Raw genomic sequence first — 15,809 nt, forward strand, 5'->3', positions numbered from 1 at the left:
TTCACGCCCCCCCCCCCCCTTTTTTTTTTGCAGTTTCTATGGAGTGCATATTTACCATTGTGAGCTGCAACTGCTTCACTTCCTTTCTGCTTGTAGCCAAATATTATGTCAATCCATTCATGAAGATGTTCTGATACATATTGACTTTCTAAAGCCTCTTGGCTCTTCTGAAGAAAGTCATCGGGACCTGGCAAGAAAAATATTAATTAAAGGAGAAAGTATCCCATTCTGTATTGGAATCCATCTCTGTTCCTCTTTCTTCTTGAAAAAGCAACCAACCAAAAAACTCCCAACCCCAAGACCCCACACCAAACCTCAAATTTGCTGTAAAATTAAACACAGCTATTAATTATATCAATGTTTTAAAGTAAAAATGCCTTTAGAAGAAAACAGAATGGACATTTTTGAGAGAACCACCACCATCCCAGGAATCTAGATACTACAAGAAGTTTGACTACTATTACCTGATGCCCAAGGGGGAAGCTCTACATCTTCAACCATCTTTCCACCTTGCCTTTTTCCCAAGTCCAACTTCAAACTGTTTACTAGAAAACTAGAATCATTTTCATAAAATTCTGGAATCAACTGTAAGGAAAAGAAAAAAAAAAGATGTTTTAAGATTAGCTTAGCTTTGACCACTTAAGTAGAATACAGTCAGTAAAAAAATTATCAAAGTTCACATGTCAAGCCTTAAAGTTGGGTAGTAATTTTTCCAGTCTTTCTTCTCTGTCAGTAGAGGAGAACTAGAAACTTCCTCCCATTATCCTTTCAACTACTTTTAGGCTTCCTGATTACCTACAAGGCAATTAGAGTGATATAAATATTTTTAACATGTAAAGTGTGACATAAGAATCCATAATATCTAAGGGTATCTTCAGAACACTAACTGACTTTCTCATTTTTAAGATATCAGGTAAGAGTCAAGAAAAAAAATCTAGAATAAAACTAGAATGATGATAAAAGTTTATTTAAAGAGCACCACAGCTAACCGACCTTAAGTACATTACCATTAACTATAGACTTATTTTTTAAAAAGTATCACTATATTAAACTCCTTTATCAAAGAAACATTATTAAACAGCATCCACCATTTGACAGTTAATAATTCTCAACATATTCTACAAGTTATGGTTTCTATAAGGCTCAAAAAAACCTAAAACTTCTATATTTTTAACCTGTCCAGCTGTACTGTTGTAACACAGCTAAATCCTAAATTGCATCTTTTCAGCCTTAATCCACTCTGATAATTCCCACTTATTTCAACAACACATTCACAACGACACTTCTGTTAAACCGAAAGACTGAAAGCAGACACAGACAAGCACCTCATGGAAACAGAGAGAAGAAATTAAAGATGTTAAAGGATTAACAAAATGCAGTCAGCAGCCTTAAAAAACCACCACACAAATAAATATCACAAACAACAAACAAAAACCCAACCAAACACATCCCATATCCACCCCAAAGCTCTCAAATCAACAGGAGACAGCTGAGAACACAAAGCATAGCACAGATACCAAGGACTTGAATAATTTTCCAGCTATTTACCTCTTTGAAATCTGTTGCACCATCCAAACAGTTTTTCCAGGTTTCTGCAAGACTAGATACCACATATTAATCACACATTTGTTAAAAAAATATTTTTTAGGGCTTCGTGCTCCCTAGAGGCGTATTTGAAAATAAAACCAACCTAGTTATAGACAAAATGCAAACAAACCTGTTGAACATTCTGTCAGCATGATCAAACTTTCCATTCTGCAGACAGAGCATGTATTCTGGAGCTGAGGAGAAAGCAAAAGTCACCAGCTTGCTCCAAACACCGTGCACTGTGGAGGTACCTGTCTGCTCAGAGAGCATGTAAAAGCTGTCTTACCCACTCTAACGAGATAAAACAAAACGTAACCCGGAGATGAATAATGGCTCCCATACATGAACTTAGGCTCTGGCATTTCCTGATAACGTGTCTGCAACACATGAAGAAGAAAGAGAGGTCTGTTTAAAATCAGCACTCCTGCTTTCCTTCAATATTGAACACATACACATTTTTTTTTTTTAAGACAGATTAGGACCACCCTCAATTTTTTTTTCTAACAATAAACCAAACTCTAATAACCATGCAGTTGTTATAACTCATCATCCAGAATTATCAGGTTTTCAGATTTTTTTTCTCGTTTCTCACTTTCACATGTAACTGCAGTGACTCAGCTTCAAAGGACTGCAAATAAATCCTTCCTTTTTGTCTTCCACATGAAGTTTAATGAGAGTATGGATAAACATACTGACTTAATTCAACCTGGAAGATTCCTTCCTGTCTCAAGCTCCTATCCATTATCCCTAAGCCTTATCATAATATAAATAAAATGACTTTCACTGCAACACATATGAGGCAACTAAGAGTTTGAGGAAACAGATCTTAGAAAGAAAACTTTATTTACTGTTATTGAAAACTTAATATTGATTGTGTTCTTACCCCCCACAACGTTAGGAAACTTTATGATTTTGAAATACTTAATCCTTTTTGTCAACATAATGCAGTTAGTCTGACAATATTTTTTTTTTCTAATGTTTCATTAAGAACTAATAAAGGTCCAAAACATTAAATACAGTTATGGTCTGTAAAGGATTTTGGAATAATCAACTTACCATAGGAGACAACTATTTTATACAAAGAATTAAAAGCCAAGATACTGAGGACCTTCTAAGCCTGTAACCATGTGTTTGACTACTTATGAAGAGAAAGCATGTCTACTTTGAGAAATGGAAAAAGTTTGGGCACTATTATCAGCATGTGGAAATTTCAAGTTGGGTGCTCTGATCTCCATGGATCCAGATTTCCTCCCTTCCTTCCTTCCTTTGATGTATTCTCCCTCAAATTCAACATTTTTCTTAAATGGAAGTACTCAAGATTCCTACTACTGTCTTGTTTAATTCATACACATATTTTACATTATGCATTTCAATCCATTGCTCTTGAAGTTTTCCATTTCCAAATATGCTTATAGCATCTCAGTGTCTGCCGTACCAATGCAGTTACAACAGTTAAATGGATTTGGGGATTTTATTTTAGAAGTGACATAAAACATTTAAAAGCAGATACTACATATGAAACAGATTCAAATCACTTTAAATTAGTACTGACAAAATCAGTACCGATGAAATCGATCTGAAAATGAATATGGTATGTTTACAGGTAAGTTTGCTTCTGATGAGGTTTACAGTTAGTTTTAGGTAACTATATAATTCACAAAGCTTGCTTGACAAAGCTCCTTTTATTGCCAATATGCACAAGGCCCAAAATGTGCAGCACGCAAAAGCCAAGATATACATACCAATAATCTATCAAGCCTTTCCTTATTCAGAGCACCAATTGGTTTACTAAGGTCGCGGAATGTTTCAGGCTTTGTCAGATCTAAAAAAAACCCCATAGTTAAACTCATTGTTTCTACTAGACAGGAATATATTCTAATCAGTATTTAAAAACAAACAAACAAAACCCCCCCAAACAACAAAACCAACAAAAAGCCAACAAAGAACCCCTCCAGTAATTTTCTCTGCTCCCTAACTACAAAAAAATAGTCTTACTGTAAATTGCTACTTACTCCTTCCTTATGAGTTGACTTTATCTCAAACCTCTCGCTGAAGAACTAGTAGTTACAAATGTGATAGCTATCGAAACTAAGATCACCTGGTCAATATAGATCCTGCTACCTGGGGCACAAAAGCAGCTGGTATCTCCCTTCTATTCATTAACTATTTCTGCCACACTACAGGTAAGCCCACCAAACAGTCAGACTGGTGTGGCTGAGACACTGTTGATGAACACCAGGAGATTCCCCAACTCTACTCCTTGTAAAGCAACAGAATCCTGAAAAGGACAATCTTCCAACACATATTGCACCAAGATCCTTGATTTAGGGACAAGCTTTGCTAGCCTCTTCCTTTCAACTTGCAATGCCAAGAACTGTAAAAGAACTCCTGGATTCTATACATGTCAGTGGATCCAGCTTGTTCCACAGAAGGCCATTTTACTGGTTCTTTTGCATTTATTGGAATCACAGAAATGCTCAGGACCAGAGATTTCCAAAGTGACCAAGAAGATGTTTGGTACATATTCTGCATGTGACGTGTGAAATATTTAACAGCAAAAGGTGAGGTATTTTGTCCACTAAACTCCAGAGAAAGGGTAAGTGCACAAGAAAACACCCAAGATTGCTAACGTCAGGTGCATTTTGATGTGCCATGAATTTTACACAGTGTAAACCCACTCCCCTGTCCTGAGATATTTCAGGCTGGACATGACAGACTAAGATGCCTTTTTGTACACACATACCTAATACTGAACTGGAGTAGTCTGCTATGATCCACGGAAACACAGGATACTGGGAGAGATCGTTGCAGCTCCTGTCAGCTAGGTTGTTGAGATGAAGAAGATACTGGTAGTTTGATAGATGTCCTCGCTGCCATTGCAACATATAACTTTCAGCTGTATGCTCTGTTACATGATTTTCTAAAATAAAACAAAACATTAAGAGTTTCAAAGTTTGGAGTTCCACCCCCAAATTATAGAGTGATTAACATTACGCAAGGTACTACAAAACAATTAAGGGCAAAGTTGTTTAAAAGAACAAGTCAGAATTAAGTGGTAACTTTATGTTTCAATAGCTACTGTACTTTATACGTTTTGTAAGATCTTTTCAAACAGGCCTAAAATGCATTCAACAAAAAAATAATGCAGAAGGAATGTTGAAACCAAACACGCAAACAACAGATGGGAAAGAACTTGAAGATTTCTGGAGGTATAGAAAGACATTTGCAGACCATGAACAGCTCTCTTGGCAATCAGGCAACCTTTAAGCTTTAAAATTTCTAGAAGTAGTTCTGCTAGAGTCAAGAAAAAATATATTTTCCCACTGGACAACTAAGCGTGCCCACTAACAACGACTTGTGGAAAGACTAAACTTCACCAGCACTCAAGAAAGCAGGAACAATGCACCTGGAGCTTCTGTTTGAAGCATTGGACAGGGGCTCAACAAATTCAAAACTGCACTACACTGCTCAGTAACTATAATATCAGGGTATGCTGCTGGACAATAAAATGACCGGGGAATATTGATTTCATTATGCCTCCATTTTACAACGAAATTAAAGAAATATCATCATTACCTTTGTCTGTCCTGTGAGCGGCAGGTTTATCAAGACGACTGGGGGTTGGGGAGTGGTTTTGCACAGAGGGGTATTTTAACAATTCTCAGAGGAAGCGAATGCTCCTTTGCAGCCTTTCCACTTTGCCTTGTGAAATGGGGAAAATCTCAACTGATATTTAGGCAAATTCATTAAAACAGAACTAGAGCTCTGGTACAGTAACAAAATAGTACAAAATTTACACAAACACTTTCAATATTGGCCATAAACATGAATTTCAATGTTGCAGTTATAGCAGCATTACAGAAAAAAAAATATTTGCTTTTTCTCCTTGTTTTTCCAGCACACATGCTAGCCTTTTAGAGTTTCTCTTCATGATCTGCAAAAGATATGTACCACTTTCTAGGAATTAATGCATACAAGATTTAATAGAAAGGAGAACTGAAGTGTTTCAGAATAATTTTCATCAACCACTTCTAAGGTTGCAGAACGTTCAGGTATTTGTGTGCGCACTGGAAATCCATCTATTACAGGAACTTTCTCAAAAAGATTTTTACTTGGACTTAACTGGAGGTCAGGGGGATCCACCCGCAAGTTAGTCTTTCAGCAAAACACTGAGTGGATCTCATTTACCCCTTGAAGACAGCCTTGTGTCAGGTTTTTTTCTTTGTTTCATTTGTTTGGTTTTGGGGTTTTTGGGGGGGAGTTGTTGGGGTTTTTTTTAAAAAACAGTGCATATCAACTTGCAAATCAAAATAATTCATTTTAACCTTAATAATGCTGTCTCAACCTTCATACTCAGCTCTTCAAACCCAAACAGAATACATGCAACTTTGCAACATTCATTCTGAACTTTGCTTACTTCTATCAAAACTTTTTAGGGCTAATACATCTGTTTATTCTTCTCATTCTTCCCACAAAGCAACAGAGCAAAACCCAGACAAATTTCCCCTCACAAGGTACTACAGACTACATTAATAAATAAATACTGCAAACCTATATATGTTGCAATAAGGAAATAGAGCTCATCTCGGTCTTGATAGTTGTAGAATTTCAAGTAGATGTCAGAACAGAGATCATTTTCTGTGCAAAATACTTCAAGTCCCTTAGAAGTTAAAGGGGGGGGGGGAGGGAAGTAAATGAGAGCAATTACTGACAAGCTGTAATATTCACATTTTTGTAACAGAATATCGCAGTTACTAATAGCTAACACTTAAGACTCTAAACCGGGTATCAGTTTTGCCCACAAATTCTGACATGTTGATCTTCCCTATTTCCAATCATAAAAACATTCAGTTTACACCCAGCTGAGCAAATATAGATGTATAGCTGTCCATAGATTGGCTCTGTCTGGATTGATTAAACACAGGTAGTATCCTTTCAATGGAACGAGGCAAAGAGTTAAATGGCTATTTAGTTTAAATGTGTTTTGAGACAAAAATTTTGTTCAAGGCTGAAATTTCAGTGCAAACACTAAAAGCATACAAGGGAGGTTCCAGTGCAGCACTCTCATCATCCCTCAGTCAGGTACAGCAGGACTCATCACTCCACATTAGTCTCAATCTGAACCAGCGATCAAGCTCCTCCATGAATCAATCCAGAGAGAAAATACACCATGAGAGAACAATTCATTCCATTCCAAGATAGGTGTTTGAGATAAATAGAATTAATTGCTCCCTGGAGGTACTCCCTTCTCCCTTTCTTTATGCTGACTGCTTATGAAAGACATTTTTCATCCTTGACAGGGTTCACTCTTCCTGTTTTCATCTTTTTGACAACACAGAACTAAAATGCTTTAAAACTGGAATGGATCTTTGAGTGCTGTTCCCTACTTAATCCAGAGTTTCTGAAAACATGGAGCTTTTACCTAATGAGGCACACAGTTTCAAGCTGGTCATTTTAAGAAATAATATATATAGCAAGACATAAAAAAAAAAAAAGAGCTTACCAACGGCATTAGGCCATGTCTTCTTTTATAGATGCGACGCACATTTTGCAGAGTTATTTGTACTACTGGTTTCTGTGGGGGGTGAGGGAAGGGGAAGAAAAGAAGGAGATATTCCAGAAGGTATATGTTCTTCTACATTAACCTCTCCATTCAATCTTAAGCTTCTCTTGACTAGAGATACTAGCAATATAGAAACAATATCCATCCATGTCATTTTAGCAGGGGTGCTAAGAAGTTAAAAAGAGGAAGCTTTGTCTTTGCTGTTAGTTCTTGTCTGAGCAGCAAAGCAGCTTAAAAATAAAGAAAGAATAGTGCATGATCACCTGAGTTTGTCACCAGTTATAATAATCATGCAAGAGAGGACCAAAACACAAGAAATGATAGTAGAAGTGAGGAAACCACTGGGCTGCTGGGCAAACTGTTTGCCGATGGTGCCACCCGGTGGATGGAAATTGGATGGCATTCTGTCACCAGCTGTGAAACACATTTTCACTGTCTGGACAGACTTTTGGTATATTAGTGGCTTGCTAAGACTATTGCTGTTATTTCTATGACAGCAGTAATCTGTCCGCTACACGCACGCAGTTTTCATCTAGAGAAAGAAGTGATCAGTTTAACAGAAAACCTGTCTAAGATCTTCCGATATAAACTAAATGGAACTAAAGCTGTCACTAGGTAGGAACAGCATCAGAGAGTAAGATTAAGAAATTTATCTTAAATGTATTGTTACAAAAAAGTGATCTTTAAATATTAAAGACTGAGCAAAGGACATTTTGTGCTTTGTTAGCGGGCCAACTTTCAGCGAATTAGCGCAGGATAAAGCCTCAGAAGTAGAGCTGCACTGAATGCAACAGAGCAGCACAAATCAAAGGAAAACGAAGGAGCTTCTGGTTATAACTGACAATAGAGTCTTCCTGGAGATGCGCTCAATGGGCATTTAAGAGGAACAATACAGGAGATGAAAACTGTCCACCAGAGGGGCAGCATCCTCACATCATACAAGACCATCTAGGAGGCACTTACGGGATATCCATTAAGAGGCTGGAAGTACAAGTTAGCATCAGTAACGCACACGTGCCCTGGATTAGTCACCAGTGGTGTCACCATTTCTGCTTTACATTCCATATGCAGCGTTTCAGAAATGCTTTGAAATCTACAAGTGAAGAAAGGGAATCAGTTTACCTCCAGTTCTTACTTATGTAGAGCTACCCTTACATTTTTCAGAAAGGTTTTAGGTTAGCTTATAACCTTGGGACATCATAATAGGAACTTCACTAAGCCTATTTCAGACATGAAGAAAGTTCTTTGTTGAGACCTCTACTTTAACCGGCACTCCAGAAAGGCAAGTTGCTATGCTCTGCACCAGTCTCAGAGCAGCAAGCCAGTTGACTTTTCTATGGAGTGCTTTATCTGGCATATACTAATAGTCAGTTCACAGATTAATGGAACAGCTTGGAGAAATAAAAAACTTAACAGAATTTCCCATTTTCCATTCCAGATAGCTCAGAATACAAAGAAGATATTGGGAGGAAATTTTTTCCTGTGAGGGTGGTGAGGCACTGGAAGAGGTTGCCCAGAGAAGCTGTGGATGCCCCATCCCTGGAGGGGTTCAAGGCCAGGCTGGATGAGGCTTTGGGCAACCTGGGCTAGTGGGAGGTGTCCCTGCCCATGGCAGGGGGGTGGAACTGGATGATCTTTAAGGTCCTTTCCAACCCAAACCATCGTATGAACCCATGATTCTATGAAAATAACTCTCTGAATTAGAGAATCTCATGCTGCTCCAAAGAAGCACCTATTAAGTACTGAAGCAGTAGACTAATCAACCAACAAGCTGAAAATAATTTATCAGTAGAAAGTGATTAGAAAGATACCTGTTTTTATCAAATGAAGTTCTAGCCAAGCGTGATTGCAATATAGCAGTTATCTAATGGGGAGGGAAAAAAAAAAGATAATATGGTCTAGAATTCAAATGCAATTAGAATTTCATTATTAAACAGTGATGTCAAAAATAATAATGTACTTACCATGGCAGCTTGATCTCCCATCTTCTCTAGACAAGAAGCCCTGTAAAGCTAAAGAACAATGAGCTTTAAGTGAAATAGCAGAGAGATCTCCCACACAGATCAAAAATCAATAGAAACGGGGGGCTTTAGCATTCTTAGTGACAGAGTACTAAAAGAGGTATTATTATTTCTTTTTAAAGTAGGAGACATTAGTTCATTGCTACTGTCATGTTATTACTTTGTCTATATATTACTAACTTGCATAGTAAAAGCTAATACAGGCAGCTTACAACAGCTGTCAGAACTAGATGCTGTGTTCAGCTGCTACATTTTAAAAATAGATACTCCAAGAATTTCAGCTTGAGAATAAATATTTAAAGAGAGCTCTCCATTAAATATAAAAAAAGATGCTGCAATGAAGTGTGTAGTGATATCAAATAACCACATACCTGATGAAGAGTCTGTACAACATCTCCTAGTTTCCCAGCAACATCCAGTTGGAATAAGTGTTCTGTTCTACCCTAAAACGAAAAGTACATTTATTACAAATGAGTTTAAAATAAAGTTCAGTGCAAAAAAAAAAAAATCAAAACTAAAATCAACATATTCTAACATGCTCAAAGTATTTTATCAAAGGTTGCAGTATACCTGAAACATTCCAAAGGCAGATGTTAAATCCCATTTTTTTGTCTTTACAAATATATCTTCCCTGTTGCAAGCTCTTTGTTCAGTATGTAGTCCATTATTTAATACAACGCAACATCACAGATTTGAAGTGACCAAATTAATATAGTGCAAACAGCAGTAAATGTAGAACTAGTACTTGCTCTGACTATTTAAATATCAGGTTAACACATGTAAATATAGAACTAGTAAATAACATGTTACATTCAAACAGCTACTGTCTACTTTCAGACAAAAGATACCAACCAGCCCATCAAATCTTTAAAGACTAGGCTACAAAAGTTATCATTCTCCTGTACACAGACAGTTTTGAGCTGAAAAGATCCCAAATCCAATCACAACCTGTTTTGACTAGTAATTTACAAACACCTCACTAACACATCACCCACTGTATGTGGCATACTCACTTTTCCTCTACCAAGCTCTCCTAGCTTTTTGAAGTGTTGTTTCATATCACATATTTCTGGTTTTGACTTAAGTATATTAAAAGTACGTGCATGGATCAACTGATATTAAGTTGTACACACGACTCATTTAGCAAAGGTGGTGGGATCCCTTGATGAGCCCTGATTGTAGTATAACACATTTGTGTAGGGTTTTGTAATTTCTCAAGCTTTAAAAAAAAAGTGATCAGTACAACTATATCAAGACATTGATCACTGGATACAATTGGATTAATTTAAAACTAAAGGAAAGAGGACATGGAAATCTAGATGATCTTCAGTATAATGTCTGTGATCTGAGCTGAACTGACAGCAATCCAAGAGGAAAGCATGCTTCAGGAAGCAAATGGAGCTGGAGTAAAGGGAGACAAGAAATTCAATAGCAATTTAGATAAAAGCGTTTCACCCAGTGCACCAATTTCCTTCAACAGGGAAAGCACAGCTCTCGGAAATCCTAGTGGATGGTCTACAAGGATTGCTTATAGCAAACATAAAAGCTTTTGTGAGCAGTCCTTGCTGTGGCTCTAGACATATGCAAAGACAACAGCCCACTATCTTGTAACTGATCTGAAACAATCAACTGCAAGACATGGAAGATAAAAGGTACTTCCAAATTCTGGCACTCAGTGACGCATCTGAAACTGGCAATGACTTGTGTAGGGATATTTATCATCAGCAAAAAAAAATCTGAAATTATTGAAGGCAAACTAGATTTCATGGTTTAATATGCAGAAACACAGCTACCCTTTTGTGAAGCAAATTGCAATGGCTAACTGTTAGGAATGTTGTAGGTATGAATGACTCTTGACCTAGGAGAAAAAGTGAAAAGCCTTCCAAACAGCTCTTTTTCACTGTGTTGGCAATGTGGTAAGATATTTATATGCTAATTAATAAATCTTGCATATGCAGATAAAACTGAAAATAGAAGGTCTAGGAGAGAAAACAGTTCAACACATGAAGAATTAATGGTATAAAGCAAACAATGAAAATTTTAAAATCCTATTTTAGAGACCATTCTAATCACAAAACCAACCCAAATCAGTTGTTGAGAGAACAAATCAGAGATCATTTCTTGCATCTTTGCTGTTCTTTATAGTAACACAAATTTATGGAGTCCATCACTCTTGAATTCTCTTACTTGAATAAATATGTTGAGAAATGTAATTCTGTCTGTTTCAATGCTTGGGCAAATACGGTGTTTTAATGTCTCTGCATTTTCATTTTATGCTTGTGTTACCATTCCAGATGAGAAATCCTTACTTTCATGCCTTGAAGCCTCCAGGCTCAGAACCAGAGCAGACTGACTCCATCAGCAGAAAGTAACCAGAAGCCAGCTCTAGTTTTTTCTGTGAGCAGACTTATCTGCTATTTCCTTGAACTCTGAAGCACTCAGCTGGGAAATATCAATTAGCAATCTCTCATCTCAGGTGTGATCAGAACTGACGAAAAGCTGTTTAGCCAGGATGCAGTGAATACTAGCAGCCTGCTGACAGCTCTGACTGCTGAGCCTGGAGCTGCACATCAAGGCAAATAGCAAGTGTCAAGCTGGCAGCATGTGCTCCAGGAAATATCACAAGCCCATTATAGAAGAATTCAGACACTTGTTTTATCTAATGTGCACAATTGCTTTTGGTTTTTTAAGCTTTATAGTCATTTCTCAAGTGATAACGACCTTACTCTTTCAGAAATCATAACATAGATCCTTGCAAAGCATTAGTTTGATAAGCATAGCAAAAAAAAAAAAAAAAAAACAAAAAAAAACTTACTCTCACTGTTTTATAGGGTGCAATAATGTTTCTTTCTTTAATGAGAAAAACCTGAAAGAGTAAGAGATGTCACAGTTTCAGTCCTTAAAATAATAAATTAGTCAGAAGTACAGATAAAGGCAAAGCTAAGGATGTTGTTCACACAAGCAAAACACTGGGTTGCAATATTCTGCTTTAGCTACCCCAGATAAACTGCAGAAAAACAATGACCTTTTATAGCAGCTAACTGCAAGAGGGCAAGTGTCCAGCTTAGCTCAGAGGCTTACTTATGTAGTTTATTAGTGGGTTTTTATTCTAATTATATGATCTTCAAGGAGTTGCAACATTAAAGCCAATAAGCAGAGCCATCAGCCTAATCCCATTCAACGGAATGATCCTTCCCTTCTTTTCTTCTGGTGGCTCATGTCTATAGGGTTCTGTCCTGATGGGAATTACCCTACAGGGACAACTCGCAACATAAGCTACTGTGTAAACCTTCTCAAATGAACCCCTTCTTCCACTGTCAAACATCTCGCTTCCAGTTCCAACTGCCATAACCAGCAGACTTCCTCTCTCATCCAACAACATGTTTTTGAACACTCTTGCTTCTCTGACACTATTCTCACACCCGAGAGGATCCTCCCTCCCCAAAGCCCACATGAAACTACTCTCCTTCTTCAGCACCTTCTCACAAGCCCTATTGAAAGAGTTGACTGCTAGCACATTCGTTTGTACACATGGCCTTGCTATCTGCTGTCTGAAAGAAGACAAGCCAGAAATAAGTCACAGTTTTGCTCTGTTTGTAAGGAAGGCTCAAGCTTGCTAAATTTGCAGCCTGAGTGTAAGACTCCAGATTGGTTCTGAACTGCACGAAACACACCGAACTGCACTACCAGCTGTCTTCTACTCCGTGGCCCCAGAGACTTGGTTGATCAAAGGGCCTTTTCCGGTGTCTCCGTTTGCTTCCTACTGCTAGCACAACGCCTGTGGTTCTACACTGCAAGGCACTGTGTCAGCAGCCTCAAACCAAAAGCAAATATTAAACTTGGAGGAACAGCTGTTGGACTATTCTCTAGCCAGGAGCCTTCTGGCCGGCATGTACAGCCTTCTTACTTCCCACGGCTGTCAACAGAGCCAGCCTTCACCCCACGACTACTCACAGCACTGTCCAGCCAGAAGAAAGTGAGTGGTATGACAGAAGCTTACAAGCTCAGCATGCCTCTCTAAGTGCTACATTAAAAAATCATGGCAATTAGTGCCTTTCATCTGACATCAGCCTGTGCAGACTTGAATCAGGCTATAGGAGAATAAGGATCAGAGTAAGAGACATCTGCTTTACACTCAGATTGATCTTCTGCATGACAAACATTTTTCTAGATCGAGAGCATCAAATTACATGAAAAACTAGAAAATACAAATAAAAAGTATGGAAGAAAAGAAAAAAATTTAGCACACTGTATTAATTTCCTATCTTGAAAGATTTTTTTCCCCAATTTTATCTTGAGAAAAAATACTGAAAAAATCTCCAAGGATTATTTCCATTTGCTGTATTTTATAGCCATTTGTTTCTAAGTTGCCTGCTGCGTAAAGCAAAGCTTCTTATCCAGGTACGCATTAACAATTTTTTTTTGAGCCTGCAGAAAAGGTGAACAAGTTTAAGATACTCCAATTATTCATCACATGCAGTTTCCTACAAGGCAGAAATTATACTTAGAAAAAAATAGTTATAATTAGATATTGATTTGTCATAAGTACAACTAGCAAGTATTTCCCACACAAATGTCCCTATGCCTTTTATACAAAGTAAGAGGATTTATCAAGCCACTTAATGATTTCAGGATGTTTCTCCAGAGACAGAAGGATGGACTGGCAAGCTCGTGGCTGGGAATGAGGGGCAGAGGTGGGAAATGGAAGGTGGTAACCACACTTGCCATTTTAAAGGTTAATTCTCCTTTCCTATGAGATGATTTTATAATTACTTGGTTTCAGAACATATAGGAATGATGTATGGTGGAACAATAGCATGGACCAATTAGAAATACTTTTTTTTAAAAACAATACACACAAAACCTGCCAAACACAAGAAACCCTGACTATACAATACTCTTCACAGCAGCAGTTTCAAGATGAAATTAAATGTACTGATTACTTTATCACTGTCTACAAACTTCTCCAGCATGGACAATATTAAATGCTTGAGTCTGTTTTGGACTGCAGCAGTACTTAACTGAGCAATGCTATCAATTTTCAGTACTGTTAAAGACAGATTTTACAGATATGCTAGAATGTTTAAAAGGATATTTCCCACTTCATCTCTGTTCTTTCCTGAAATGAAAACATGAACATTTTTTGGAAACTTTTATAGCTTTGGAACACCTATCAGCTGCAATTTATCAAAGCCTGAAGTACATTCCCTTGGTTAACACTAAGTATGAACATATCCAAGTTCATCACAACTCATGACTGAAACTTGAATCCAGTATTTCAGGATACCGATTGAAAACTATTTGGTGGACATAAAGCAGAGTCCAATGTTTTCACAAAGCTGAACTGTAATGATCAAGATGGCTTTGCTGTTACCACTACATGCTGCAGAAAGTAGGATTAGGCAATATAGCAAGACCAAAACAAAGATGACTAATAACCAGTGTATTTTCAGTCTATTTTCCTTCTTAATTCAATTCTAAAATGCCCCTAAGCTTCATTACAAAATACACAGTGCAAAAAAAAGTTCACTTTATCAAATTAATGACTTAATGAAGTCAGGAACAGTTAGAAATTTCCAGCATCAACAGCTTCACATTAACGCTAAGTTTCTGACACTAATTAGTTTTGTTTCCAGTTAACCCCCCAACCTAAGACTCCAGCTCAGAGAAAGATACCACTGAAGAGCAGAACCTTGCTCATTTATACATTAAGAATACGCTATATGCAGGTCTTACCTGATTACATACAACAGAAATCCCTCCAGATGTATCCCTACAATGTAAATAAGACATTTGAAGAGACAGCCCTTCCAGCTTTAAAAAGAGTTAAATACATATATACAGTAACTCAAATCCACATACCGTGTGAAAGGGTTGCTTGTTTCATTGTCTTCTGGGGCTTTTATACTAATGCAGTCTCTCAGTGGTATCTGCAGAAAGTTATAAAAATACATGCTCCTTCTTAAAAGGTTTTTAAAGATAATCTTGAGTTTCCAAGAAGTTGTAAGGTTGCACTGCGTACCTTGATAATGGGTTGGATATTGTCATCAGGTTCAAAAATGACTGACTTTGAACAGATTTTGAGAGAGCCTCTGAATTTTCTAAAAGGAAAAATAAAAAAAGAAACTAGTTGTGTATGTGTTAGAGATCTGTGAGATGAGAACAACTCCAATCAATGAATGTATGTAAAAGCTTTGTACCTTTCAACTCTGCAGCCTTTATTTATAATATGATTAGCTGTGTGCTGTTCAAAGTAATATTCTTCCAGGTTAAGAAGAAGCAGTGAAAACCTACAAATAAATAAAAATTATTTATTCAAAAAGACACCATAAAAGTTAGTATTCTTAATAAAATATATCAAGTGTTTCGGAAATCTTCACTGATTTCTGTTCTACACTCTACACCGCAAGAATTAATTTAAATTAACTTTTTAAAAGAACAAAACCATACAGAAAATTTCTGTATACATGAAGATCAACTGATGCTCTTCCAACATATACAAAGTTAGATGTCTGATTGTGTTCGTGTATCTCAGGTGGGAACTACCCTAAAACAGCCAGGCTTTCCCCCAAGTAACCATGAGTTCAGCCCTGATCAGTGTATGCTAGTCAAAATCTGCAATGACACAAAAGGAGGGG

General features: G+C 37.3%; 1 protein-coding gene across 1 annotated transcript in view; it reads right to left on the bottom strand.

Moving 5' to 3' along the window:
- NSMAF (neutral sphingomyelinase (N-SMase) activation associated factor) overlaps positions 1-15,461 on the bottom strand; it is a gene marked incomplete at its 5' end in the record, with an annotated part of 26,164 nt that extends 10,703 nt beyond the window's left edge. Inside the window, 18 exons of the mRNA XM_010085238.1 lie at positions 56-187; positions 465-585; positions 1,549-1,600; positions 1,718-1,781; positions 1,874-1,964; positions 3,330-3,409; positions 4,331-4,507; positions 6,139-6,247; positions 7,091-7,162; positions 8,114-8,243; positions 8,962-9,014; positions 9,115-9,162; positions 9,543-9,614; positions 11,987-12,037; positions 14,908-14,944; positions 15,034-15,101; positions 15,194-15,272; positions 15,372-15,461. Coding sequence (XP_010083540.1) covers positions 56-187; positions 465-585; positions 1,549-1,600; positions 1,718-1,781; positions 1,874-1,964; positions 3,330-3,409; positions 4,331-4,507; positions 6,139-6,247; positions 7,091-7,162; positions 8,114-8,243; positions 8,962-9,014; positions 9,115-9,162; positions 9,543-9,614; positions 11,987-12,037; positions 14,908-14,944; positions 15,034-15,101; positions 15,194-15,272; positions 15,372-15,461 — 1,526 coding nt within the window. The remainder of the gene's footprint in view (positions 1-55; positions 188-464; positions 586-1,548; positions 1,601-1,717; positions 1,782-1,873; positions 1,965-3,329; positions 3,410-4,330; positions 4,508-6,138; positions 6,248-7,090; positions 7,163-8,113; positions 8,244-8,961; positions 9,015-9,114; positions 9,163-9,542; positions 9,615-11,986; positions 12,038-14,907; positions 14,945-15,033; positions 15,102-15,193; positions 15,273-15,371) is intronic.
- Positions 15,462-15,809: the final 348 nt, after the last annotated feature.

This window comes from Pterocles gutturalis, unplaced genomic scaffold (assembly GCF_000699245.1).
Source record: "Pterocles gutturalis isolate BGI_N339 unplaced genomic scaffold, ASM69924v1 scaffold45160, whole genome shotgun sequence".
NCBI classification, from domain to species: domain Eukaryota; kingdom Metazoa; phylum Chordata; class Aves; order Pterocliformes; family Pteroclidae; genus Pterocles; species Pterocles gutturalis.